Source organism: Sparus aurata, chromosome 10 (assembly GCF_900880675.1).
Source record: "Sparus aurata chromosome 10, fSpaAur1.1, whole genome shotgun sequence".
NCBI classification, from domain to species: domain Eukaryota; kingdom Metazoa; phylum Chordata; class Actinopteri; order Spariformes; family Sparidae; genus Sparus; species Sparus aurata.
The window spans coordinates 6,083,463-6,110,405 of NC_044196.1; the positions used below are offsets into that span (position 1 = coordinate 6,083,463).

Consider the following 26,943-nt stretch of genomic DNA (forward strand, 5'->3'; position numbering starts at 1 on the left):
CTTCATCAGACTTGGAGACTCTGTTAATGGTCATCTTCCCTGTAGCACTGCTCTCCATGAGGACGCCATCTTTGTAGAAATCAGCTGTGAGGTTGGAGGTAGTTGTCTTGTTTCTGCAGTGCAGAGTCACAGCATCTCCCTCCATTAAAGGAAGAACTGGACTCCTCAAGATCACAGGACCATCTGAACAACATGTTAAAAAGGGGGGATAATTTAGACATATAATATGTAGATATACAGATATAATAAAACAATTAGCCACATAGAGCAGTGTCATCTGCGTAGTGATTGATATTAGGCAAATGTTCCTCTATATTTCTCCACAAGACACATACATTTTGTTAACCTTAGCAAGATAAGTAGATATCAGTGATTCAAGATGATTAGCATGAATTACACAATCATTTAACAAATGGAAGTGTATGCACACATATATGCCAATACAAGACACACACTGTTACACCTAAAACAATTTGAATTGTTTTAAGGTGATCAAGTAGCCATTCAGAGCCTGAAATGTTGGTTGGTAGGATAATGCAAGTATCGTACTATCTATGTATTTTCAACACTCTGTCAGCAGTCATAATGTGCTGAACATACATCCAGAAGAGAATTGACACAGTCATAATCCAGATTTGAGGATAACTTGTGATTGCAAGGAAATGTAGATTGACGATGCATTCATATGGAGCGTGTGAGAGGTTTCTTCATAGGGGAAGGCTATTTTGAATTGTCGTCAATGACTTAATTACAATTTCTTGGTATTTTTTTCTACTATTATGAGTCATTTACTAATACTAGTGATGTACTTTAGAAATACAGAATCATACCAGTTATGGTGATGTTGACAGTGTTGCTCCTCTCTCCTCTCGCAGTCTCACACCAGTATTCTCCACTGTCCTCTGAATAGACTCTGTCAATAGTGCAGGAAGACCCTGTTGACGTTCTCTTCATATCACATTCTGGATCAGATTCCTTAGCACTCGTGTTCTCTTTCAGTTGAGTCGAACCATCAATCCCCTCACAATGAAAAGAGACGGGCTCATATTTAAAGTGCTGTTGTCTGTTTGGAGTAATACGAAGAAAAACTGCATCTGAAACCAAGAAAAAGATAACATTAAATAAAACTGGTATTTATATCTGATTAGATCAAAAATACAAACACATTTTAAAGGTTTAGGTCAATTTTCCTTTAGTTGGAATTAATGATAAAAAAATGTAAATGTAAAAGTTTTAGGAATTTCCATTTCTCACTCACCACTTTTCTGAGTAGAACTGTCCTGAACTTGTGTCCCCAGAAGAATGAATTCAAGCATCACTGGATAAAAACAGGAGTAAAGTAAAACATCAGACACAGATGGTTTGATCTAAAACCTTAACATTCAACTCCAGGATTTAAAACTTAGAGGAAGAGAAGAAATCCTGAGACTCACACAGTCTGAAGCAGAGAGATGTGACCTGCATGTTGCCTTCCTGCTGACTGACTGACTGTCTGACTGAAACACAGCTGAACAGTGTTGGTGAGAATTTCCTCTTCCTGTGCAGTTATTTCTGATGTTGATGTGAGAGTGTGAGAGAGTCACAGTAACTTTAACATGATCTGTCAGTCCTTCAGATACAGACACTCAGTCAAGACAGATGACCATCCCTGACCCTGTAGTTGGCTCAAGATCCCTTAGTTAGCTTAAACTGGGGTGGCTGAGTCCTTGTGTAAAACACTAAACCACATATTGTTCTGAATTGTTTGGAAGCTTGCACTGTGTAAATGCATCCTATAATTTCGCTTCTGCAGGAATGCCATGAAGCTTTTTGGCAACTCAGCTAAACATAAATGCTCCCAGTGATGATGAAAGTATTCAGTACAAAGATCCAGTCAGATTAACTGAGGAAACAGTAGTAGTCCTTTAATGTAGAATAAATACTCAGTAACAAGTAAAACACACTGTAATACTCTGGGTAGATCACACTTTAAAAGACAATCAGGTTTAGTCACTAAACTCTATGTAAACTATAGGTCATGCACAATGATCCTTCAGGTATTACCTTACTAATGGAACTGCAATGACAACTTCTGGCCACAGGATGTCGTTGTAGAGCATGATGAATCAAAAAGTTGAACAGAGAGCAAGAGAGGTGTGTTGCCAAGACTGCTGTTGGGGAATGAATGAAACATGTCAAACCAAATGGCTCTAATTTCATTGCACACAGTGAAAAATGGTACAAAGCAGGATAATAGAAAAACTGAATAAAAGACTTATGTTTGGTCCTGACAGTCTAAACAAAACTTTACACAACATTGATGAAGTAGTGAAATGTTGAATTCTGTAAAATTATGCTTTGTGTTGTAAAATGTTGTTGTGTTTTAGCCCTCAGGGCCACCGGATGTTTTGGCTTTGGTAATTAGAAATAATACGATGAAAACCAGAAAGTACACATTTCTGACCTCTGCAAAAAAAGCTGGAACTGTCTTGGGGAACACCTGCCTCCTTAAATTTATGATACAACTGGTGACTTTGATAATCTTATACTGGTGATTACCTGACATCAGGCTCAAAGTTCAACCATTGTTATAGAGCCATAAAAGTTAGACTGAACTTAGGAAAGTAGAGCCAATGACCATACAGTGTTAATAGTTCAGTTGGTTTTATTTTTTAATTAATATGTTTGAACATGAGCTTTAGTCAGCTTTAATTTTTAAAGATAATTATTTTATAATAATGACATTACATTGATGCACATTTTAAATATTAACTAATGATTTTGCCAAAAATGAAGGCTTTCTTAAAAATGTTGTTTGGATACTTGACGTGGATCTCATTCTACAAAAAAAAAAGAATGTGAAAAAATAAAATACATGTTCAAATAGTACATGCAATACATGAGCACTTTGCAGTTGATAAAATAGTGAGATAAAGTCACAGCCTGTCAATGATTTATGGACTTGGGCTGTGCACTCTTATAAAGTAACCGACATCATGCGGCAGGTACGTCGTCTGCTACATTTCCTTTGGGCTATTATATTCCTTTTCAACTAACTTGTGTTCCACAATAGTAAATCACTTTACATCTTTTTGTAATCTCTTTACCAGTCTAAATTTAGAGTTGTGAGGTCTGTAGTAATACTCTGTAAGCCCGCATGACGTCCGTGTTGTCAAAAGTGAAAGTTAAACTACAGTACATGTTGTTGTCATTATTTTTTAAGTTTTGACTTTGAATCATTAGTAATGAGATATACTGTCACTGACCATGTTCTTACAGGTGGTAGACTGTCTGTTAAATATGTATGAAAATGTTTTGATATAGTGGCTCCAAAAGACTGAGACCAAGATACCTCCAACTTGAAGAATGTCTCAGTATTTGGTTCAATGACAGCATGCACTGAAGGTCTTCAAGTGGTTGTGTCAAAGCTTTGATGTGTGTTTGGGCTCATTATGATGCTTCACAACATATATGTATATACTGTAAGGTGTAGGGCTGTACCAATACACGTATTGGCACCAAAACTGCGACACTCAGATCCACAAACCTGTCTCGCGGTGTGGGAAGGCAGAATCGCAACACATCTTCCAGTCCAGATCCAGCCCTACGAGCTATAAGTAGCCCCATTCACACAGAGATGCTGCATTAACACCACAGCGGTGGTTCGCCAATTCTCCGGTGTTGGTTGTTCACACAGAGCGAAGCACCGCTGGAGTAAAGATGAGCCGTTGTGTAATTCACACAGAAAGCCGGCGCTGCGGCTCCTAAGGAGACGTGACGGTACACGTCAAGATGATGATGTTGGTGTGTTTTCCTGGTGTCCCCCCTGTCAATCTAAAGTCACATACACTTTATAATAATATGAATGCTGTTAAAATGTGTTGTGATTGAGATCCTGACCCACCAAACATCCTGGAAAATGACAAAGTTAAGTTTTTCGCTCTAAATTACATTATTTCATAATCGCCATCAGTAAACAGGACGCTGTCTGACTCTGTCACTCGTGGGGACGGAGGCTGTTTCTGGGGGAAAGTTCACTGAAGTCTCAGTCCGGAGGGCTGACGGTCGCAGTGGTTTATTTTCACTTAAAGTTTTTTGCCTGTGACAGATGCTGATTTTCAGGCAGAAATGTGCAAGGAGTCCGTAGGACAGACGGGAGGAAGGACCCTTCTCCACGTACAGCTGCTCTATTTTTTTCCTCGTTGCAAAGGACAGATACAGTTACTACGCTACCCTAGTTTGGTTCTGTAGCGTTGCTTTGTGGAACAGTTCTCTTTATTTAGTTGACTGAAGGACCTGTGCAGTTATCAGACCATCTGATAGACACGCCTTCCATATACGCAGCCGGCTCATCTATTCACACTGGTTCAGTTTGCCAATACTCAGCCTCTGATACGATCAGACAAGTATCATATACAGAAGTTATTGAAATGTCACATTAATAAAATGGTAAATAAAAATAAAAAATGAAATCATTGTTTGTGTTGAACTGTGGGTCAAACATCGTGATACAAGCCGAATGGTGAGTTTGGTGTATTGTTACAGCCCTAATAGGGTGTAACGTGTCTGTAACGTGGGTGTGGATGTGGGTGGAGCTCTGTGGTATCACTCTGTCTCCTGGTTGTCTCCTTCTGTTACTGACAGAAATCTAGAACTTCTAGAAATTCTAAAAAATTCCTGACAAGTGGTTTAGAAACTTCTTGTCCTCTGAGACACTGCAAGACAGTCTTCTTTTGCTGATTTGAGTCTTGTGTTGTTTATTTAGCAAATTCTGTGATGAAGCTGCTTTCTGTCTATCATTGAACTCGGCTTGATGTATTGATCTTCTGATGGTGTGGTCACTTTGGCTCTGCCTGATCATGCTTTTGATACGACTGATTTTCTGAGTTTCTTGCACTGCCCCCTCAGAAACCTTCAATCCATGTTATGGCAATGTGGAAGACCCTCTTTGCTTAGAATAACAATTTGACTTTTGACAATTTTATTTAGTTTGCAGAGGATTTACTTTTTAATGTAGCAGCAAAATCAATGTTAATGTCTAACTAGTCTGTGTGATTTTTTCCCCAGAAGAATGACCTTCGATATTCATTCAGATGCCTCAGTGTTTTGTTCTTACATCTTCTGCTATCACACTCATGTTCAGGTAACTCACACACTAATACACACTCAATGTAAGAGTTTAATATGTTTAACTGAAAACAAAAACAAATCATATCAATATACTCAGAAGTAGGTGAAAGTGCTGGAAAGACCTTTTGGGCTTTGTACTTTGATAATTTTAACACTTTTCCTCTGAAGGTGAGAATAACATCACTAGCTGAATTGATTGTGGGCGTATAAAGAACTATCAGAGACTGAAGGTTTGCATGAAAAGGCCTCTGTGTGGGGATAAGTTAATGCTTATTGAACACTTTGATTCTGGGAGAAATATCATGCAAATTTTCCAGGTAATATGACAAAATTGTGACATTGATGCTTCAGCTAACCTCTCTCTCATCCAGGCTTCTGTTTAATGTCCTTCATCTACCTTCAACTTGTTTTAGATTGAGGATCTGCAGCTATGAGTACAGTACAGTGGAGGCGAATTTAACTCATCCAGACTGCAAGAATGAATAACCATATGTGTTTCTTTCCAGGTCAGTCTCAGTTAATTGCTCCATCTCAGCCAATAGTAGCAACAGTTGGTGATGACATCATTTTGCCCTGTCACCTGAAACCTGAGGCTGATGTTGTTGCCATGACGTTGGAGTGGACAAGACCTGACCTGAATCATATATTTATCCACGTGAGGCGTTCTGGTCAGGAACTCCTACGATCCAAACATCCATCATACAAAGGACGAACTTCAGTGTCCATTGATGAACTGAAGCACGGAAATGTTTCACTGAAACTGTCCAAAGTGAAACCTTCTGATGCTGGAAGATACCAGTGTTACATTCCAAAACTGGACACGGGATCTGTCATTGAGCTCATTGTGGGTGAGTGAACACTTAATAATTGAATACTCCGGACATCTAGTGAGACACAAAGTACAAACTCATGTCAATTAAACCAATCAGTGTCATTCCCTTTAAAAGCCAGATCCACCTGTACCTCACACAGCACCACATGTCAATCAGGCTGACATGTGATCATGATATATTCAGATGAATCGTCAAACTGGCTGCATTATGTTCTGTATTTAGTGTTTATGCAGGTGTGTGAATCAGCTTTACTGTTGACCATTTACAAGCTTAAGTGATACGATATATATGTAGATATTTGAACATAAATCAGATGATGCTTTGGACAACAGGACACGCCTCATGGTACCAGGGCTGTGTTAAGCCATAATGTCTCTCTTCCCTTGAAGTTATATGTGTTTAACATTGAGGGTTAGCCAGCTAAGCTAACTTCAAGGCAAGCAGCAAACTTTTGAAAGGTGATGTCCTCTGAGGCAACTGAGGCAGTAATCACCTTCCACTATTTCAGTTAAAGACAAACAACCAATCAAAGATTATGTTCAACATTCATACTGACAAAGGAAAGATATCAGTCGCTGTCGATTCTGTAGCGCCCTCCAGAGACTTAAGTAAAATTCATGAACGTAGACTGTGAACATAAGTGAGTGTTCAGCAGTCACACACACAAAGGTCAAGCCAGTGCTCCTCACAGCCACGTGCTCGTGGAGCAAAGATGGTTTTCCTCTCAAAGATGATGTTCTGTACACTCGTATCACATCATACTCCTGGTTTTCATGTGCCTGACTTGACTTCATGCAGCTCCATGATCAGGTTAGAGATGAACTGTTTGTTGGTCAGATAAGAGCCAATGTTCCATGTTAGAGACTGATCTGCTGGTGAGAAACAGCAAACTGAAGGTCAGAGAGACTGAGTGGTCCAAAGAAAGTCATTATAAAGGCAAAGATACTGTGATTACATGTTTCATCACATTCAGTTATTAGATTTACAGTTGTACATTTAGATTTGTGCAAATGTTTAACTATTGATGATTGTCTTACTGACACCTGTTATAAAAGGTTACCTTTGTTCATCATCAGGTGCTGCTTCCTCACCATCCATCAGTCTATCTGGGCTTGATAGAAACAAAGGAGCAGTAGTTCTGCAGTGTGAGTCTTCAGGCTGGTATCCAGAACCTGAGGTGTTCTGGCTGGACGGTGAGGGAAACCTCCTCTCTGCTGGACCTACAGAGACAGTCAGAGGTCCTGATGACCTCTATACTGTCAGCAGCAGAGTGACTGTGGAGAAGAGACACAGCAACAGCTTCACCTGTAGAGTCCAACAGAACAGCACCAACCAGACCAGAGAGACACACATACATGTTCCAGGTGAACATTATTACTTTCATGATGTGATCCAGTGACGGACTGGGAACAAAAAACGGCCCTGGCATTTTCACCCACCAGCGGCCCACAGAAGGGGGGTGCGCGCGCCCACGCGCATGCGCAATTTTTGATGCATCTAAAGAACAGGCCCTTTTGATAACCCCGGTGATAGTAAACGTAAATTCCCAAACAACTACACCCAAATACATAAAACACATTAATAAATCATAAGAGCCAGTTGCTCCATAATACAAACATGTCTTACCGTCACGCAGTCATCCATTCCTCACTGTCCTGTCTTTCTCCCTGCTGTGCTGGCTAAGCTGTGTCGCTAACATTAATGCTAACAGTATTAGCACTAGTGCTAGCTGAAGCTGCACTTGATTTTAAAAACAAATCAGTCGGTTTGCAGCATTTTTCATCGTCAACCTACAGTGCTCTCTGAGATTTCTCTCTTTTCTCCGCTCCCCCCTTGTGTCGCTTGATACCTCGATTCATTTTTTTTGCTAGCTTAAACTCAGTCAACTTCCAACTTCCAACAACCACACTCAGACGGTCCACTCGATTCAGTCTTGAAATTCCCAGAAGGCATTGCTTCATTTTAACTTTTGCAAACAACTTTTCAAATAAAAAATGCAGGTAGATTTGTTTTATTTCAAACCATGCACGTTTTTGAACATCTGAATAAGACATTTCGCTACAAAACAATGCAGAGTGATCTAAAAGTTTGTGACTGTAGAAGGTAACCATGACTGTGATATAGAGACTTGTATGTGGCATGTAAGTAGTGATTAGGTCACATCGAAACTCACTGTGCAGTATTTGGAGAATTTGGCTTAAAAACTTGAATGACGCATGAAATAGCCGGGAGAAACGAGCTTGGGATCGCTCTGAGACTTGTCAGCCGCCATCAGCTCCGCTTTATTTATTATTATTTTTATTTGTTAATTTACTGATTTGCAGCCGCCTTTAGACGCAGCCGCACCACTTTATTTATTTATTTAGCCTATTTATTGATTTGCGGCCGCGGCCGCCTATTGATGCAGCCGCCGCTTTATGTTTATTCATTTAATTATTTATTTATTTATTTGTGATGCGGCCGCATCACCAGGCGGCCGCAGTGGCATTTGCCCACATTGCCCAATGGCCAGTCCGTTCCTGATGTGATCGCTGTTTTTCCTTCCAACAGCAGGTCCAGTTTTGTATAACTGTCATATTATTCTATTTTTTATCATTTCAGAGGATTTCTTTGAGGTTCAGTCCAGTTCTTCTTCTACCACAGTTGGTTTGTCTGTTAGTTTGGCTGTTTGCATCCTGGTTATTCTGATTCTTGGCTTTTTTGTGTGGAGATTAAAGAAAATCAGTAAGTCACAGTTAACTATATTTATTTGTCAATGTCAAGCTACACAAGTTTCATGTGGAAAAGTGATGTGATTTGTGTTATTGTGTAAATGATCTTTCTTTTGAACAACATATCCATATTCCACTGGTTACAGTGTTGATAAATGGTAGTTTGTCTACGTTTAATTCAATCAGTCAAATTGCCACAAGTCTTTACTTTATAACATGATTTTAGACTGACTGCCTCTTTTGCTGTCCAACATTTCCAAGTCAAGTAAATGTCTTTTATGCTTTAATCTTACTGACTTTATTTGTACTCAGAGACCAAAAGGAGCTACAGTGATGAATATGATGAAGGAGAGAAGAACCAAGAGAGTGAGGTGCTCATGACAAAGGTAAGGAGGCCAATGGAGGTGTTGCACAATGGAAAAGGCAAGCAAAAATAAAAAGCAATAGTCGGAAAAACGGTTATAAGTAAGGGGGATACAATATATTTACATCCAGAAACAGGATCTGCAGCAACTATGACAGCACAAACTTTAATTGATGTTGGGACAATCAGACATTCAGTATATTTGGTCAAATTTTAATACAGAGCCTCGTTTCCCTGTTAAAGAAGCCACACTTCAGGTGGACAGAGGGATTAGGATAAAAGTAAATCACAGAAGAAAAGCAAGGGGGAAACTTGTAAGAAATGGTCTCCTGGAGAATTTGATGTCAGGGGTTTTGAAATGGCTGAAGACAAAACTAGGACCCTAAATGAAAAAAGGTGGAGACAGAGACAGTCCAGACAGGGTGGTGGCTTTAGGACACACTTCTTTGTGTAGTCTAGTCTGAGGTATGATGTGGACTGGTGGATGTGATGAGGTCAGGACATGAGGTCATTATTCACTGACTAACTTGTTGACTGTGACTCCATCATAGGAGAAACCGATATTCTAATAATTTGCTGAAGGAGAAAGGATGATAGTTATCAGTCTTCATGGCCTCATGTAGGGTAACACATGTAATCAGTAGCCAGGCTCTGATTGGCCAGTTATGCACAAGCATAATTAAGTAAAAACACGAGACAAACTGGTTTTCATTCTGTCAGTTTTACTGGTCAAACTGTGAAACTTCCAACCACAGGAACAGCTGAGTTTTCTCATTTGGACGAAAAATCCATAATCAACAACAGTCAAACTCTCATTTAATGAAATGATGATAATACTTTTTTTTTTTTCAAACAGCACTTCTAAACAATGTAACAAAGTGCTGTACACGTTTGAAACAGGATTGAAACATGTCAGGAGACACTGAGGCCAATACAATCAGATGATTACAATAATACTAATGAAAATAGAATGATAAAAAAACAGACATTGCATGTTTAAAATGTGTAAGTATTCATAAAAAAATGCGTTTCACAACAACAATCTTCATTCTCTTGTCATTATGTTTTATCTGTACTTCTCTTTCAGTCCAAGTGGCCGCTTGTTACCAGGCAGGAGTTAAATGAGGAGAAGCAGAGCAGAGAGGAAGCTGAGAACAGAGTTCAGATCCTGGAGGAGGAGCTGCAGAAGAAGAACAGAGAGGTTTGGATTTATATTCTTCACAGATCTTTTATTTTCAGCCTCCTACCTGATTCATTTTAATCCTCCTTCAGATCTGTCAAAATGAGACCATGATGGTTTTCATCACTGAGTGTTTCTATCTGCTGGTTCTGGTGAACACCAGTGTGTAACTGTACAAAGCTGTCTGTCTGTCTGTCTGTCTGTCTGTCTGTCTGTCACTGTTGTTGTGTTTCCTTGTTGTCTTAATGAAACACTGTGTCTTCACTCAGCTCCAGGAGGAGAAGAAGAGCAGAGAGGAAGCTGAGGAAGAAGTTCAGAGGAAGAACCAGGAGCTGCAGGAGAAGACTGACCAGGTTAATCACTTTAATTAATCACTATTAATGTACCACAGAAAACTACAATAGATATATTTAATTTTTTGCAGAATGAATCAGAGCTTTACATTGGACTGATTGTGTCTCTGATCTAGTCTTTCTTCATGTCTCTCTTTAACTCCCAGATTGGAAGCAAAGATGAAACCATCAGGAAGGAGAGACGAGATAAAGAGGAAGCTCAGAGTGAAGTGAAGATGCTGAATGATCAGCTGGAGTCCAAGAACAAAGAGGTGAATGTGATCATTATTAACTTTATGAATTCAGATGACTTGTCCACTCAACTCTTTGTCTCTTCCACATGTTACTCTGATTTGTCTCCAGCCTCGTTTGTCCTCACTTCTTAAATGTCTCACAGCTTTAACATTTGTTCAGTTTAGGATGAAAGGTGAAATAACAAATATCACAATATTATTTTTTGTATTTGTTTGTCTGCTTTAGTTTTTTGTTTGTTGTTATTTTTGTTGCTGGGAGAGAATAAAACAACAAAAAGACGTTTTGCTCTAACTGAGGTGGATCGGCTGTTCAGTTTCTTCTTTTCTACGTCTTTTCATCACATTAATTTGTTTTCAGCTGTCTAACTGTTTGTGCCCCTGAACAGATTTTACAAGTCGTCCTTATTTTCTCCTCATTTTGTTTTTTCCTTCTCAAAGTCTCTGATGGTTTATGTTCATGTTTACATTTACAACATATTAAATGAAGTGAAGAACAATAAATATATATTATTAACTACAGAACTGACACGTCTACTCAACCCACACACACTGATCTGTATCCAACATGTTTGTCCTTAAATGTGTCACTGCTGCACATTTTCTGCTCCAAAGAGTTCAGCTTCCATGTTTGATTCATGAAGTCATGTTTATTAGAAGATGTCAAATGAAAATAACCAAACAGATGTCATAGAAGAAGCAGGAGAGAAGATCTGAACTAGAAGCAGGACTTCCTCCTTTGCTCCTGTCTTACCTCCTCTGGCCTCTAGAGGGCTCCTTGTCTCCTCACTGTGTTCTGGGACACTTGCTGAGAGGACTGATGCTGTTGTAGGAGGACAGTGTCTGCTGGGAATTAAATACATGATAAAATACAGTCATACAAGTTACATCAACACTTTTATCAATGTTGACTTCAAACTAGTTGAATGAATATAAATTGTTCCTCATTTTCGCTTTAATCACTTTTTCAAAAGAAACAAACTGAAGTCAAGCAGCTCAAGGAAGAGATTCAGAAGATGGAGACCGACCTGCAGACCCTGATGAAGGATCTGGACTCTGACAACTTGAAGGTTTATGTTGCTGTTGTTTACTCTTGAGATTTCCTCGTCTAATCAGGAGGAAGAGTCGGTGTGTGACAGTCCAGTTGTGAGTGTGCTGCTTCTCTGTAGAGGTGGAAATCATGAATCACTTTGCTGATTCTCATCATTTTGTTCAGTTCAGTTAAAGACTCGTAGTCACTGACTGAGTCTGCTCTGGACTTTATCTCCAAAGGAAACCTTCAGAGCTGATTCAGACTGACCTCAGGTCAGATCTTCATTCAGTCTGCTGCTGCTGGTCACAGCTCTCATCTTCACTTCACTACTAACTGATCTTTACAAGCAGCAGACATTAATCATTTTAAAATTCCAAGATTTCTGTGTATTTTTTAGGCTTTAAACCAGTTGTAATGTAGTCACACTGTAGCCATATGTGAATACATTATTCAGAAATTGACAGATAATTGAAACAAAACAAGGACTTTCCTGTCAAGTCTTTTTAATGGTTGAAGGAATAAACACATTTTTATTAAGATCCTCAATAAAAACTTGTCTCTCTTTAGATCTCTCTAACTTCACAACCAGGAAGAAGATCAGCTGATACAGTCCGGTCTTTCCCTCTGGTAAGCTGTCATGTAGAATTACAATTGTTGGTTTCCTGGAGTAGAAAATAAACTAATAGTGTAAAATCAAACAGCACTGTGTTTTAGTCACAGAGCTTTCTGTGTGATCAGTGACAGATGAAGAGCTGCTGCAGGACAGACTGAATGTTCTCCAGCTTTAATCACAACATGTCTCTCTTTATCTCTCTATTCATTCTCAGTCTGGAGGAAACAGAACCAGTCAGGTCCAGTCTGGTCCAGTCCAGTCTGTCCCTCTGGTAAGTGGTCATACAGGATTACAGTTCACACACTCTGATGTTTCCTGATCTAGATATAAAGTAGCCCAGATAAGCTGCCACAGACAGACAGAAGTGTGCAGCAGTGAACAACAGTGACTTCCTGTAGAGTGACTGACAGAAGGACAGCTGCTGCAGGACTGTTCTCACTGCTGATCACAACCTCCAACCACAAACATCCAGTCAGGACAAACACGTCATGACACACAATGAAACATAACACACAAGGGAAACAAAATTACAATTAAAACTGACTCATCATAATTACAGTAACAATAATAAAAAGTACATGATACATGCTGGAAATGTGCCTGAATGAATAAAATAATGTTTGTTTTTTAAAGATGAACTCTCTGGTCTGCTCTCTGTTGTTGTTTGCTTGTTTGCACTGTTTGTTTCTTGGGAAACGTTATTTCATTGCACTGTGTATATGGCTGGAATGACAATAAACTCCTCTTGAATCTTGAATCTTATCTCTCTTTCTTCTTTCTGTTTCAGTCAAAGTGGCCAGAAATGTTGAGACAGAAGTTCCAGGAGAAGCTGCAGGAGAAGATCACAGAGGTTTGTCTTTGTGTTCTCCACTAAAGATTTCTTTACAGCCACCGACCTGCTTCTTTAAATCAGCCTCCAACTAAACTACAACATGATGGTTTTCATTACATTATTTGTCACATGTTTCTGATATACATGCTTGTGTAACCTGTCCGACCCTGTTTGTGACTGATGTTATGTTCCCTTTCATGTCTCAATGAAAGGAAATATAAAGGTGAGCAAACACAGCAGATCATGTGACAGCAGGGAGTTAGAACCAAAACAGAACCACATGTGTTTAAGATCAGAACCAGAACTTTAAAGGTGAAGTACTCTCACTGTTGTTCATCAGCTTAGAGAGGAAAAGAAACAAATAAATCCTCCTCAGTTCAGCCTTTATGTCTTGTTACAAAACCAACATAACGAATCATGTTCCAAGAGACTTGTTCATAGAAAACTAATGGTTGAATGTATATTTCTCATTCATCTGATTGAGATTTACAAACTGTTCTGTTCAGTCAGTTCTGAGAAGAAACATTAAATAACATTAGACTTACAGCTTATGTTAAATTAGACAAAACTACAATAACAATACAATAATAATGTGTGTGTGTCCCAACAGGTCTGAAATGTGTTGCTGACATCAAATTCAGAATAAACACAAGTTTATGAGAGTGTAAAACATTGTTGTCTTTGTGCTGTTTTGAATTGATTAGATGTCAACAAGTATTATAAAGTCAGTCAGCAGTGAAACAGTTCAGGTTCTGTCAGTCTGTCACTTCCTGCTGTAAGATCAACATCCATCTGTCTGTTTGTTGTCTGGAGAAATCACACACACACACACACACACACACACACACAGGGATGTGAGCGACATATTGATATAAGTTGATTGATCTTTAATGACTGATCTATGTGTGTTGTCTCCCAGAAACAGAACAGCAGCTCGCTCAGTCAGAACTCAACGACAGGACCTGCAGTTGTCTTTAAGGTCAACTCACAGGGCAAATATTTCCAACTCATTAACACATCCACTAAGGTAATGATGTTCATGTGAGGATAAAAAAATTATGAGTTTTATATATTGTAACCAAGTGTATGAGGAATATTTCACATGTGTTCAAACCAACATGAATCCATGTTCTCATGTTCACATAAAGAGTGAAATGTAATCATTTATAAACACCAGAGATTTAACACTCGCTCACATTCATTTGTTCTCTCCTCTTTCTTTCTCTTCCTCCATCTGACAATCAATTTCCCTCCTGCAGGACCAACAGCTGGGAGGCTGGGTCTTAAAGATACAGCTCAACAACGAAGAACCCATCAAACACACATTTAAGGACTCATTCAACCTCAAGGCTGAACAAGTTTTCACTGTGAGTCTTGATTTCTTGATAAATGTTGTTAAATTGACTTTCTCCTTTATTTCACGACTGGTGATGTGTTCCATTTGAATTAACAACAACAACAATAATAATAATAATGATAATCTTTTATATCTGTGTTACAGGTGGGTTGCTGTAGTTGTGACAGGACTTATCTTCGTGCTCAGCTGGTGTTGGAGGACCTGAAGCTGTGGAGCTGTACAGACATCCTGCAGGTCTCCCTCATCAGCCATCCTGGAGAGATTCAATATAACTTATATCGTATTTAATGAAAGATAATAATGAGTCCAGATGTGACAGCATTATTTCCTCCATATGAAGTGCGAGCGTCTCCTCTGTTAGAGATCAGAGCCATCAGAGAAATGAAGCATCATAAACACAAAGATTCCCTCTGAGGGGAAACAGTGCTGAACTCCAGCAGACTGAAGACATGAAACATCTGGAACATCAGGACTCACATCTTCCTGCTTGGAATGCAGTAAACATGACATCACATCACTGTCTCACCTGGAAACAACACACAGTAACCTTTGTTATTCATATTCAATCACACATTATTACACTTTTCTCTTGTGACATATTAAACATATTCAGTTGTTATACAGAATAAAATAAAGTCAACAAGCTGAAAATTTAGATTCAACTTTATTTTACAACACAAATGTATATAAGGTAGTTATGAAACAGGAAGTGTATTCTGGATCTTCTGAACAGTAAATATATGTTTTTCATAAATGTCAGTGAACATCAGTGGATTTTATGGTGCACCAGGATTCAAATTCAGAAATCATGATGAATGTAACGTTCACACAATATGTTGACTGATTCTCTCCTGAACTATATGGAGATATTCAACAAACTGAAGCTATGCTACTCTACCACAGTTATATTAATAAAGCCCTTCTTTAAAAAAAAAAAAAAAAAAAAAAACTGGGACTAAAATATCAGTTTGAAGAAAAGAAAGTTATGTTAAATCTTTATGTTCCAATTTGTATCCTTGTGTCCTTATTTTTAGAGAAACGTTCACTGACTTCATAATAACTTATCAAAACTCTTATTGGAAGTTTGCTGACTTTATTTATTTTGTAACCCACTTGGCCCCAGCAGACAAGTTTAAAGGCTGGATCTGAGTGTCTTAGTTCTAAGAGGAGACTGGTGCATGATGAAACACTGAAGTACAGATACTTTAACAATAACTCACACCAACAACCAAGTACTGTTGTGTTTAACTGTAGTGTATTATTTGCTCTCATTTTATTTCCTGTCTGTAGAACAATAACTGTTCATATGTTCCATTCAGTTATGGCAACACACCTCTATTTTGTTACAGGAATCATTAAGGTTATACACCTGTTGGACTTGAACCATTTAAACCACTGTAACCAATTCAATGATGCAACAAATGTAGCATATCTGGCTGTATGGCTCAAACCCAGTGTACTTCACACACTTATGAAATGCTGTGATTCAACCAACAACAAACATAACAAAGATTTCAGAATGAATTGTCTGTCAATAAAAACAAATAAACACACAAGTGTGTTCCAATATCAAGTTAGCCTTTAGGTGAACCAGACACCTTCATAAATCCTTTTTGTTTGAGTGAAATAGAGATCCTACCACCGACCTAAGAAGAGAAAACTGTCCCTCCTGATTTCCACAAGGATGGAAGGGGATGAAGCAGGCGGGAGTGATGTGAATGGAGGATGAAGATGATGAGGAGATGGAGATGATGAGGAGATGGAGATGATGAGGAGATGGAGATGATGGGTGAAGATCAGGAGGCGACTCCAGCAGCACAGCTCTGTCCGGGGAACTGAGACTGTGATTCATCTCCTGACATGAATGACTTATCATACATCATGTTTTAGTTTAACAGTCTTATTTTCTAATTACATGTTGATATCAGCAGTTCAGCTGTTTTTATATATGTACATTATAAATGTGCTCACAGAGCAAACAGGCTTAACCTGAGCCACACTATGCGCACATTAAACAGTAATACATCACAACCTGCAGCCAATCAGAACTCAGTTTTCATTCAGACCAGGATATCATGTGAACTAAATTAGTGACAAAACATGACAAAACATCTCTCATCTTGTTTCTCTTGTGTTTGAGTCATCTGAAGGTGAAAGAGGAATGACAGACAGACAGGCTGAACTCTGCTGACATACAGAACTGTGACTTTACTAAATCTAGAAATCTGCAGGTTCTTCTTCTTCTTGAACACGACTTTATCAAATGAGCAGTGAGGAGATGGAGACGATGGGTGAAGATCAGGAGGCGACTCCAGCAGCACAGCTCTGTCCGGGGAATAGTCTCAACAAAAAACAGCCTGCACAAAACGTGCAGAGCAATCACTTATTTATCCACTTCAACAGTTCACTTGTGTTTCTCCACCATTACAACTGAAATATCGTACATCTCAATAATCATACATGTTTACAACATTTAAAAGATGAACTTAACCTTGTCTGTCCGATTTAATGAACTAGCTTACCGGGAACATAACAACGAAACGATCGGCTATGTAGCATTCATGTGATTCACATTTCAGTTAGCTGAATAAGATATCAGCTTCACATTTGTTTCCTCTCTCTCCTGACACCAGGCACGTCAAAATGTCTTACTTCTCTTGCTCAATTACGCCACTGGGTGGCGCCAATGGACTATAATAACAGAAGGAGTAATTATTCTCATATTACCTGTTCTGATTAATTAGGTTTTACAATGGCTGTATGGACATACTGCTTACAATGGTTTTGTGACTTCCTACTATTGAACAACTATTGCTGCCCAACAATTAATTCTAAAACTGAACTTTAACAAAGAACACTGTTAAATAATACAACTCAAAATATTTACAATGTTCTCTATGTCTTTGGCCTCTCACTACATTCACCTCTCTGTTATATTTGTATTGTATTATTTCAGTTGTCAGTTTGTTCTGTTATTTTCAGACAGGCTAAACAAAAACACGGGTGACACAGTAACACAGCAGATGGTTTAATGTGAATATTTAGACAGGCTGACTTTATGTTTCCTTATATACATACGAGACACATCTGACCCTTTAAGCTTCTCAAACCATAAACTATTAGTTGTGTCCACTGAGCCTCCTGAACGCCTCGTCTACATACATACAGACATTTTCTCATGTGGTTTGTGTCTGAGGAGCTCAAATTATCACCAGCATCTGTGACTCTAAAACAGAACACAGAACAACATTTACTGACTGAGAGAACTGACATGTGGCTTTGAAAAGATAGTCGATGCATCAGTCAGTCAGTACCTCTGTGGTTTTTAAACTTTGTCTGAGTGTGAGAAAGTCAAACAGACACTGCAACACTGAACACAGAACGCAGAGACATTTTACACCAAAGTTAAAATATCATGAAAGTAAAAACAGATGAAGACGAGATGTAATAAATCCTGGTGACCTGCCAGATTTCCCAGGACAGAAAAGATGCTTGGTCACTCAGCAAATAAGCCTGATGTTGGATCGTAATAACAGACAAGCTTCAAAGATACTCTGTGTTGTTCATTCATCAGTCTGCTAATTGTACACATGTGTGAGTTATTTGTGTGTAACTCTGAGTTTCCCGCAGTGAAGCAGTCCCACCAGCAGCAGCAGCAGAGCCACCAGCACAATGGTGAAAATGGTCCTTAAGAGGAGGACGTAGAAGGACGGATCCGTGGAGGGACACGTCTCTCTGTGAAGAGCTGCAAAGACAAGAGAATATATCTGCTGTAACAGCATGGCAGCATCAATAGTTCCTAACAGGCTGTGTTAAAGAGCATTACTGTGGAACAAAAGGAAATTTGGAGATATGCTTCTTAGAGAGCCATTAGTTGATGTTACACACAGAAAATGATCAGTGAATAGATATGCTGCCTTCAGACTGCAGGCATGGTAAAATTGCATCTTTTAATCATTTTTTTCTGCTATTTTGATATTAAATAGTGCAGTGATTACCTCTGACAGCCAACCAGCTCTCTGGTGATTCTCCAGCTCCAGACATTCTGCATTTGTAGTTTCCCTCATCAGACTTGGAGACACTGTGGATGATCATCTCTCCTGTAGAGCTGCTCCCAATGAGGAGTCCATCTTTATAGAAATCAGCTGTGAGGTTGGAGGAAGTCGTCTTCTTCCTACAGCTCAGAGTCACATTGTTGCCCTCCATCACAGGGAGGACCGGACTCTCCAGGATCACAGAATCAGCTGGAAAACAAACGTTTTGATGCATTTTCTGAAGTTTGATGAAATATCCTTGTTTAATCACTTTATGGAACTTAGACATTGAGATGATTATCGGTTTAATCCTTTTCGTCATTGTTTTTTAACATTTCGAAACACAATCTAATGGATTTAAGGGAATTTAGTATGGCAATGACAGAGATGTTCGAACTTCCAGCACCAGGGATGCTGCACTTGTAGAGTCCTTCAGCAGACTTCTTGACATTGTGAATGATCATGTTCCCTTCATGAAGACATCATCTTTGTAGAAATCAGCCTGGAGGTAAGTTTCCTTGTTTCTACAATGCAGAGTCACATTTTTGCCCCCCGAAATGGGAACAACAGGACTCTCCAAGATCACAGAACCGGCTGAACAACATATTGAAAACATGTAAATGCAGACAGATGAGGGTAGATACAAGACCTACTGTAGATACTAGGATGTAGGTTAACATGAAATGCAAGGTCTTTCATGATTCTGCAATAATATGCATTAAGAAAATCTGTTGCTAACATTAATTTACAGCCTGGTCGACCTGAGAGTCATCAATTCTATCAGTTGAGCATCCAGTATGATACTGGACATACCGATTAAAAAAACACAGATTGTTAGTAAGACACATTTAAAACAGGTATAACATGTATTGGTTTCAGAAATACAGCACACATACCAGTGATAGTGATGTTGACACTGTTGCTTCTTTGTCCTCCTTTAGTCTCACACCAGTATTCTCCACTATCTGTTGGATAGGCTCTATCAACTGTGCAAGAGGACCCTGTTGGCGTCTCCTCAATAATACATGTTGGATCAATGTCTGCAGCATTGGTGAACCGTCTCAAGCGAAGCAAACCCATCTTACATTGAAAAGAGATAGATTTTAACTGAAAATGTTGGAGTCTGTTTGGAGTGATATGAGGAAAATCTGCATCTGAAACCAAGAAAGAGATGATAGTGTTTGCAAAGAAACATTCAGAACAGGGAAATATACTGTTTGACACATGAAACAATATAAAAAATTAAATGAAAACAAAAGTCATTGGTTGACTAGACACACAATTTAAAACAGGTATCTTGAGGATTTTCCATTTCACTCACCACTTTTCTGAGTATAGCTATCCTGAACTTGTGTCCCCAGCAGAATAAATTCAGTCATTACTGGATTAAAACAGGAGCCAAGTTAAATATCAGACACTGATGGTTTGATCTACAGGATTTAAAATATGGAAATAAGGAGAAAACCAGAGACTCACACAGTCTGTAGAGAAGAGTTGTGACGTCCATGCTGTCTTCCTGTTGACTGAGAATCAGGCTGATGAACAACTATGTAGTGCGTATGAGAACTTCCTCTTCCTGTCCACTTAATGCTCCTCCTGTCGAAGTGTTCTTGACACTAAAAACACAAAAACACAAATCACTCCTATTGGTTGCTCCTGAAGTGTCCTGCAGGGCAGCATGTTGCCGTTTTTAGGTACATGTGAATGAAAACACACATTTTAGTAAGTAGTAAAGAGGAAGTCACATCACTTTTTTTCATCAAAAATATATATTCTTTTTATGAATATTGAATCAAATATCACTCAACTTTAGGTTTTAAACTTTACACTTTTTATTAATTCCATATCGAGCAGTTAGACAGACATACAATAAGTGCAAGCCTTAAAAAATACTAAAGAATATTTAGATAGAATAGAAAGATACAATATAGAAAGGACTGTATTCTATGTCAATTATATACAGGCGGCAATGTACATTGTATACAGAGGTAAAGGTACATTATATACATAAAAACATGAATATGTAATAAAAAAAATTATATATATATATAATATATATAATTATTCTTATTATTTTTTTTTCATTCTCAGAACTGAACTTTTACAAAGAAAACAGTTCAAAAATACAACTCAGAATAATTATGTTCTCTACTTCTCTGAAGACTCTGGTCTCTCACTACGTTCACCTTTCTGTTATATTCTTATTTTATTTTTTCAGTTTATTAATTCAGTTTGTTCTGATATTTTCGGTCTAACAGACAAAACACAAAACACAGGTGACTCAGTAACACAGCAGATCGTTTAATGTGAATATTTAGACACGCTGACTTTATGTTTCCTTATATACATTCGAGACACATCTGACCTTTTAAGCTTCTCAAACCATAAACTATTAGTTGTGTCCACTGAGCCTCCTGAACGCCTCGTCTACAGACATACAGACATTTTCTCGTGTGGTTTGTGTCTGAGGAGCTCAAATTATCACCAGCATATGTGACTCTAAAATAGAACACAGAACAACATTTACTAACTGAGAGAACTGACGTGTGGCTTTGTAAAAATAGTTGATGCATCAGTCAGTCAGTACCTCTGTGGTTTCTAAATCTTGTCTGAGCGTCAGAAAGTCAAACAGACACTGCAAGACTAAACACATAGCACAGAGAAGCTAAACACCAAACTTAAACTATAGTAAAAGTCAAGAACGTAAAGATGAAATGTAAACAAGCTTTGACTCTGTGTTGGTCATTCATCAGTCTGTTACTTGTATGTGAGTTTGAGTTATTTGTTTGTAACTCTGAGTTTCCCACAGTGAAGCAGTCCCACCAGCAGCAGCAGCAGAGGCACCAACAAGATGGTAAAAATGGTCCTTAAGATGAGGATAACATACAAGTAGGGCCACGACTCTCTTGGCTCTTCTGTAAGGACAAGAGAATATATCTGATGTAAGAGTGTAGCAGCATTAGCAGGATGTAACAGGTTGTCTCTAAGGAATGCTGAAAATATACTGAGCTAATGTTTTAATCTTAAAATATCTATTTTAGCAGTTAGATGGAATCATTTTTGAATGTTTTACCTCTGTCTGCCAACCAACTTGCGAAAGATTCTCTAATATTAGAGATGTTACACTTGTAGAGTCCTTCACGATTCTTGGACACAATGTGGATGGTCACTTCTCCTTCGGAGCTGCTCCCAAAGAGGAGGACACCTTCGTGGACATCAGCTGTGAGGTTGGTGGAGGTGTTCTGGTCTCTACAGTTCAGAGTGACTGTCTCTACAGTCACAGGGAGGACGGGACTCTCAGGGGTCACAGAACCAGCTGGAAAACAAAGGTTGGGTAGTTTTTTGTTTTACACTGTTACACTCATTGTAGTACAAGATTTACAAAGGTTGAAATCCATGTAATCCCTTACACATTAAGGGGATAATCTCATGGAGTTCAAACAATGACTGATATGATAACAAATTAACACACCAATGACAGTGATAATGAGATGGTGTTCTGCTTCTTCAATGAACTAATAATAGAAGAAATAAACAGTCAGTTGCACTCTGGAGGCACTGCAGACATACTCAACATAATTACAGTTATTATGACCTGAAATAATGCAGATTATAGTTTTACCTTTTACAACTAACCAGCTTCCAGGTGACACTCCAAGTCCAGGAATGCTGCACTTGTAGAGGCCTTCATCAGACTTGGAGACTCTGTTAATGGCCATCTTCCCTGTAGGACTGCTCTCCATGAGGACGCCATCTTTGTAGAAATCAGCTGTGAGGTTGGAGGTAATTGTCTTGTTTCTGCAGTGCAGAGTCACAGCATCTCCCTCCATTAAAGGAAGAACTGGACTCCTCAAGATCACAGGACCATCTGAACAACATGTTATGAAGGGGGATAATTAATACAGGTAATATATAGACATAGAGATATAGTAATACAAATGAGTGTTTGTATTATCTATATCATATAAAGCAGTGTCATCTGCATAGTGATTGATATTAAGCAAATGTTCGTTGATATTTCTCCACAAGAAATTTACATTTTGTTAAGCTTTGCAAGACAAGTAGATATCAGTGATTCAAGATGATTAGCATGAATTGCACAATTATTTAACATCATGATAACTTAACTCATGAAAGTGTATGCACATGTATCTGCCAATAAAAGACAAACACTGTTATAACTAAAACAGATTTGATTTGTTTTAAGGTGATTAAATAGCCATTTAGAGCCCGAAATGTTGGTTGGTATAGGATAATGTAAGTGCAGTACCATCTATGTATTTTCAACACTCTGTCAGCAGTCATAATGTGCTGAACATACATCCAGAAAAGCATGGAAACAGTCATAATGCAGATTTGAGTATAACTTGTGATTGCAAGGAAATGTAGATTGACGATGCATTCATATGGAGCGTGTGAGAGGTTTCTTCATAGGGAAAGGCTATTTTGAATGGTAGTCAATGACTTAATTACAATTTATTGGTAATTTTTTCTACTATTATGAGTCATTAACAAATACTAGTGATGTACTTTAGAAATACAAAAACATACCTGTGACAGTGATGTTTACAGTGTTGCTCATCTCTCCCTCTGCAGTCTCACACCAGTATTCTCCACTGTCTACTGAATAGACTCTTTCAATTCTGCAGGAAGACCCTGTTGATGTCTTCTTAATATTACATTCTGGTCCAGATTCCTTAGTACTCGTGTTCCCTCTGAATTTAATTGAACCATCAATCCCCTCACAATGAAAAGAGACAGGCTCATATTTAAAGTGCTGCTGTCTGTTTGGAGTAATATGAAGAAAAACTGCATCTGAAACCAAGAAAAAGATAACATTAAATAAAACTGGTATTTATATCAGATTAGATCAAAATACAAACAGATTTAAAAGGTTTAGGTCAATTTTCCTTTAGTTGGAAATAATGATACAAAAATGTAAATGTAAAAGTGTAGTTTTAGGAATTTCTATTTCTCACTCACCACTTTTCTGAGTAGAACTGTCCTGAACTTGTGTCCCCAGAAGAATAAATTCAAGTATCACTGGATAAAAACAGGAGCAAAGTTAAACATTAGGCATAGATGGTTTGATCTACAGGATTTAGAAGAAAAGAAGAAAACCTGAGACTCACACAGTCTGAAGCAGAGAGATGTGACCTGCATGTTGCCTTCCTGCTGACTGACTGACTGTCTTACTGAAACACAGCTGAAGAGTGTTGGTGAGAACTTCCTCTTCCTGTGCAGTTATTTCTGATGTTGATGTGAGAGTGTGAGAGAGTCACAGTCACTTTAACATGATCTGTCAGTCCTTCAGTTACAGACACTCAGTCAAGACAGATGACCATCCCTGACCCTGTAGTTGGCTCAAGATCTCTTAGTTAGCTTAACCTGGGTATAAGACACTGAACCAAATATTGCTCTGAATTGTTAAGAAGTTTGCACTGTGTAAAATGGACTTCGCGGAGGCAACCACGTCAGACGGTTCTTAGGCCCCCTAGTCATCCATTAAGAAAGGGATAATGCCCGACGAGGTGTCCATAAACAGGAGTTAATGGATGACGCGGAGGCCTAAGAACCGTCCGACTCGCAGAAAAGAAAGTTTCTTTTCTTTGGTCACTTGCCAAAGAAAAGAAATTTGGACCATTAATTCACATTGTCATGCGTTTTACAATCAAAATATAAAGTTTTTCACAAGCCATAACTTTGTTTCCCTGGTAACGCCTGAGGGTTTGACTAATACCTGGAACTCATTACTCTCCCGTAAGATTCTTATGCGGAGGCAACCACGTCGGACGGTTCTTAGGCCTCCGCGTCGTCCATTAACTCCTGTTTATGGACACCTCATCAGGCATTATCCCTTACGTATACAATGGTCTGGGGAAATACTCGATTCTGATTGGCTGTAGGGTGGCCATCAACCCCTGATATACGGACACCTATAAAGTAGTTCCAGTCAAATTGTTTGTTCACTGCTGTAAATCAATGCGCTAGCTGGCTTGTCCAATCTGAATATGTTATTTCCAACACTGAGTGCAGTCTGTCAGTCCTTCAGTGTCTTATCCTCTGAACACCACAGGGTGGCGACTGTAACACACAAGCTGCAGAAAGTACACTTCCCCTCTAAACTTGCTGATTTGCAAATAATCTCACATCTCGTTCACTGTTCAGCTTTCTGCTTCAGGCTGCGGCCACAGTAATATTACAGACGGCCGGTCATTTGTTCGTGAAGATCTTGATAGTGATTTGGGGACAGTGACATTACTGGTTAGCTAACTGGTCTTGTTAGCTAGCATACTCTTAAATTATATTTACTGTTTGTAAACCGTATGCAATGTTATTGACTTTGTATCTCGCTAGCATAGCGTTAGCTTTCTGGCTCATCGCTGAGCGGAATAGAATATCTCCCGTTGCCAAGTCGTATCTATGATCCGTCCTGTTTGCTGGAGGAGTGAACGACGTCTCTGTTGTATAAGAATCTTACAGGAAAGTAATGATTGTTCCAGGTATTAGTCAAACCCTCAGGCGTTACCAGGGAAACTTAGTTATGGCTTGTCAAAAACTTTATATTTTGATTGTAATACACATGAAAATATAAATGAATGGTCTGAATTTCTTTTCTTTGGCAAGTAACCATGGTATAAGCGGGATAATGCCCTTCGAGGTGTCCATTATCAGGAATTAATGGACTTCGCGGAGGCATCCATCCGTTACAGCTCTAGTAGGGTGTAACGTGTCTCCCTGAAGAATAGAATTGTGCTCTTTTTGATAAGGCTGGGGTCAATTTTGTGCTAAAAACAGCCCCAGACTTGAGTATTCTCACCACCATGTTCCACTGTGGGTGTGAATCTCTGTGGTATCATTCTCTCTCATGTCCGTCTCCTAACATTCACCCTTCTGTTACTGACACAAATCTAGAACTCGGATTAGTCATTAAATATTACTTTTTTGTATCATCCACTATAACATTCTGGTATTTTTCAAATAGTTGTTCCTTGTTTCCATCCTGAGAAGTCGTTTAGAAACTACTCCTCGTCCTCTGAGACACTACAGACAGTCTTCTTTTGCTGATTAGTTATTGTGTTATTTATATAGCAAATTATGTATCTGTGATGAAGCTGCTTTTCTAACTCTCAGTGAAGTCAACTTGATTTATTGATCTTCTGATGGTGTGGTCACTTTGGCTCTGCCTCATCGTGCTTTTGATACGACTGATTTTCTGAGTTTCTTGCACTGCCCCCTCAGAAACCTTCAATCCATGTATTGACTGTGGAAGACCCTCTTTGCTTAGAATAACAATTTTACTTTTGACAATTTTATTTAGTTTGTTAAGGAATTACTTTTTGATGTAGCAGTTATTTTGTAAATGTATATTATATATATATATATACAGATTCCAAAGAAATGTTAATGTCTAACTAGTCTGTGTCATTTTTTCTCCCAGAAGACGCCTCAGTGTTTTGTTCTTCCATCTTCTCCTGTCACACTCATGTTCAGGTAACTCACACACTAATGCACTCTCAATGTATGAGTTTGATATATTTAATTGAACACAAAAACAAATCATATCAATATACTTAATAGTAGGTGAAAATACTGGAAAGACCTTTTGGGCTTTGTACTTAATCATTTTAATACTTTTCCTCTGGAGGAGAGAATAACGCCACCAGCTAAATTGATTGTGGGCGTATAAAGAATTATCAGAGACTGAAGGTTTGCATGAAAAGGCCTCTGTGTGGGGATAAGTTAATGCTTATTGAACACTTTGGTTCTAGGAGAAATATTATGCTAATTTTCCAGGTAATATAATAAAATTGTGATGCTGATGCTTCAGCTAACCTCTCTCTCATCCAGGCTTCTGTTTAATGTCCTTCATCTACCTTCAACTTGTTTCAGATTGAGGATCTGCAGCTATGAGTACAATACGGTGGAGGAGAATTTAACTCGTCCAGACTGCATGAATGAATAACCTTATGTGTTTATTTCCAAGTCAGTCTCAGTTAATTGTTCCATCTCAGCCAATAGTAGCAACAGTTGGTGATGAAATCATTTTGTCCTGTCACCTGAAACCTGAGGCTGATGTTGTTGCCATGACGTTGGATTGGACAAGACCTGACCTGAATGATATATTTGTCCACGTGAGGCGTTCCGGTCAGGAACTCCTACAATCCAAACATCCATCATACAAAGGACGAACATCAGTGTCCATTGATGAACTGAAGCACGGAAACGTTTCACTGAAACTGTCCAAAGTGAAAATTTCTGATGAAGGAAGATACCAGTGTTACATTCCAAAA

At 38.7% G+C, this 26,943-nt stretch overlaps 1 protein-coding gene across 1 annotated transcript in view; it reads left to right on the forward strand.

Moving 5' to 3' along the window:
• The first annotated feature begins 11,796 nt into the window (after window positions 1–11,796).
• Window positions 11,797–26,943, forward strand: part of LOC115590466 (lamin-A-like) — a 48,594-nt gene continuing 33,447 nt past the window's right edge. The window contains exons 1-4 of the mRNA XM_030431830.1: window positions 11,797–11,850; window positions 12,381–12,440; window positions 12,641–12,697; window positions 13,214–13,276. Of these exons, the coding sequence (XP_030287690.1) occupies window positions 11,797–11,850; window positions 12,381–12,440; window positions 12,641–12,697; window positions 13,214–13,276 (234 nt within the window). The remainder of the gene's footprint in view (window positions 11,851–12,380; window positions 12,441–12,640; window positions 12,698–13,213; window positions 13,277–26,943) is intronic.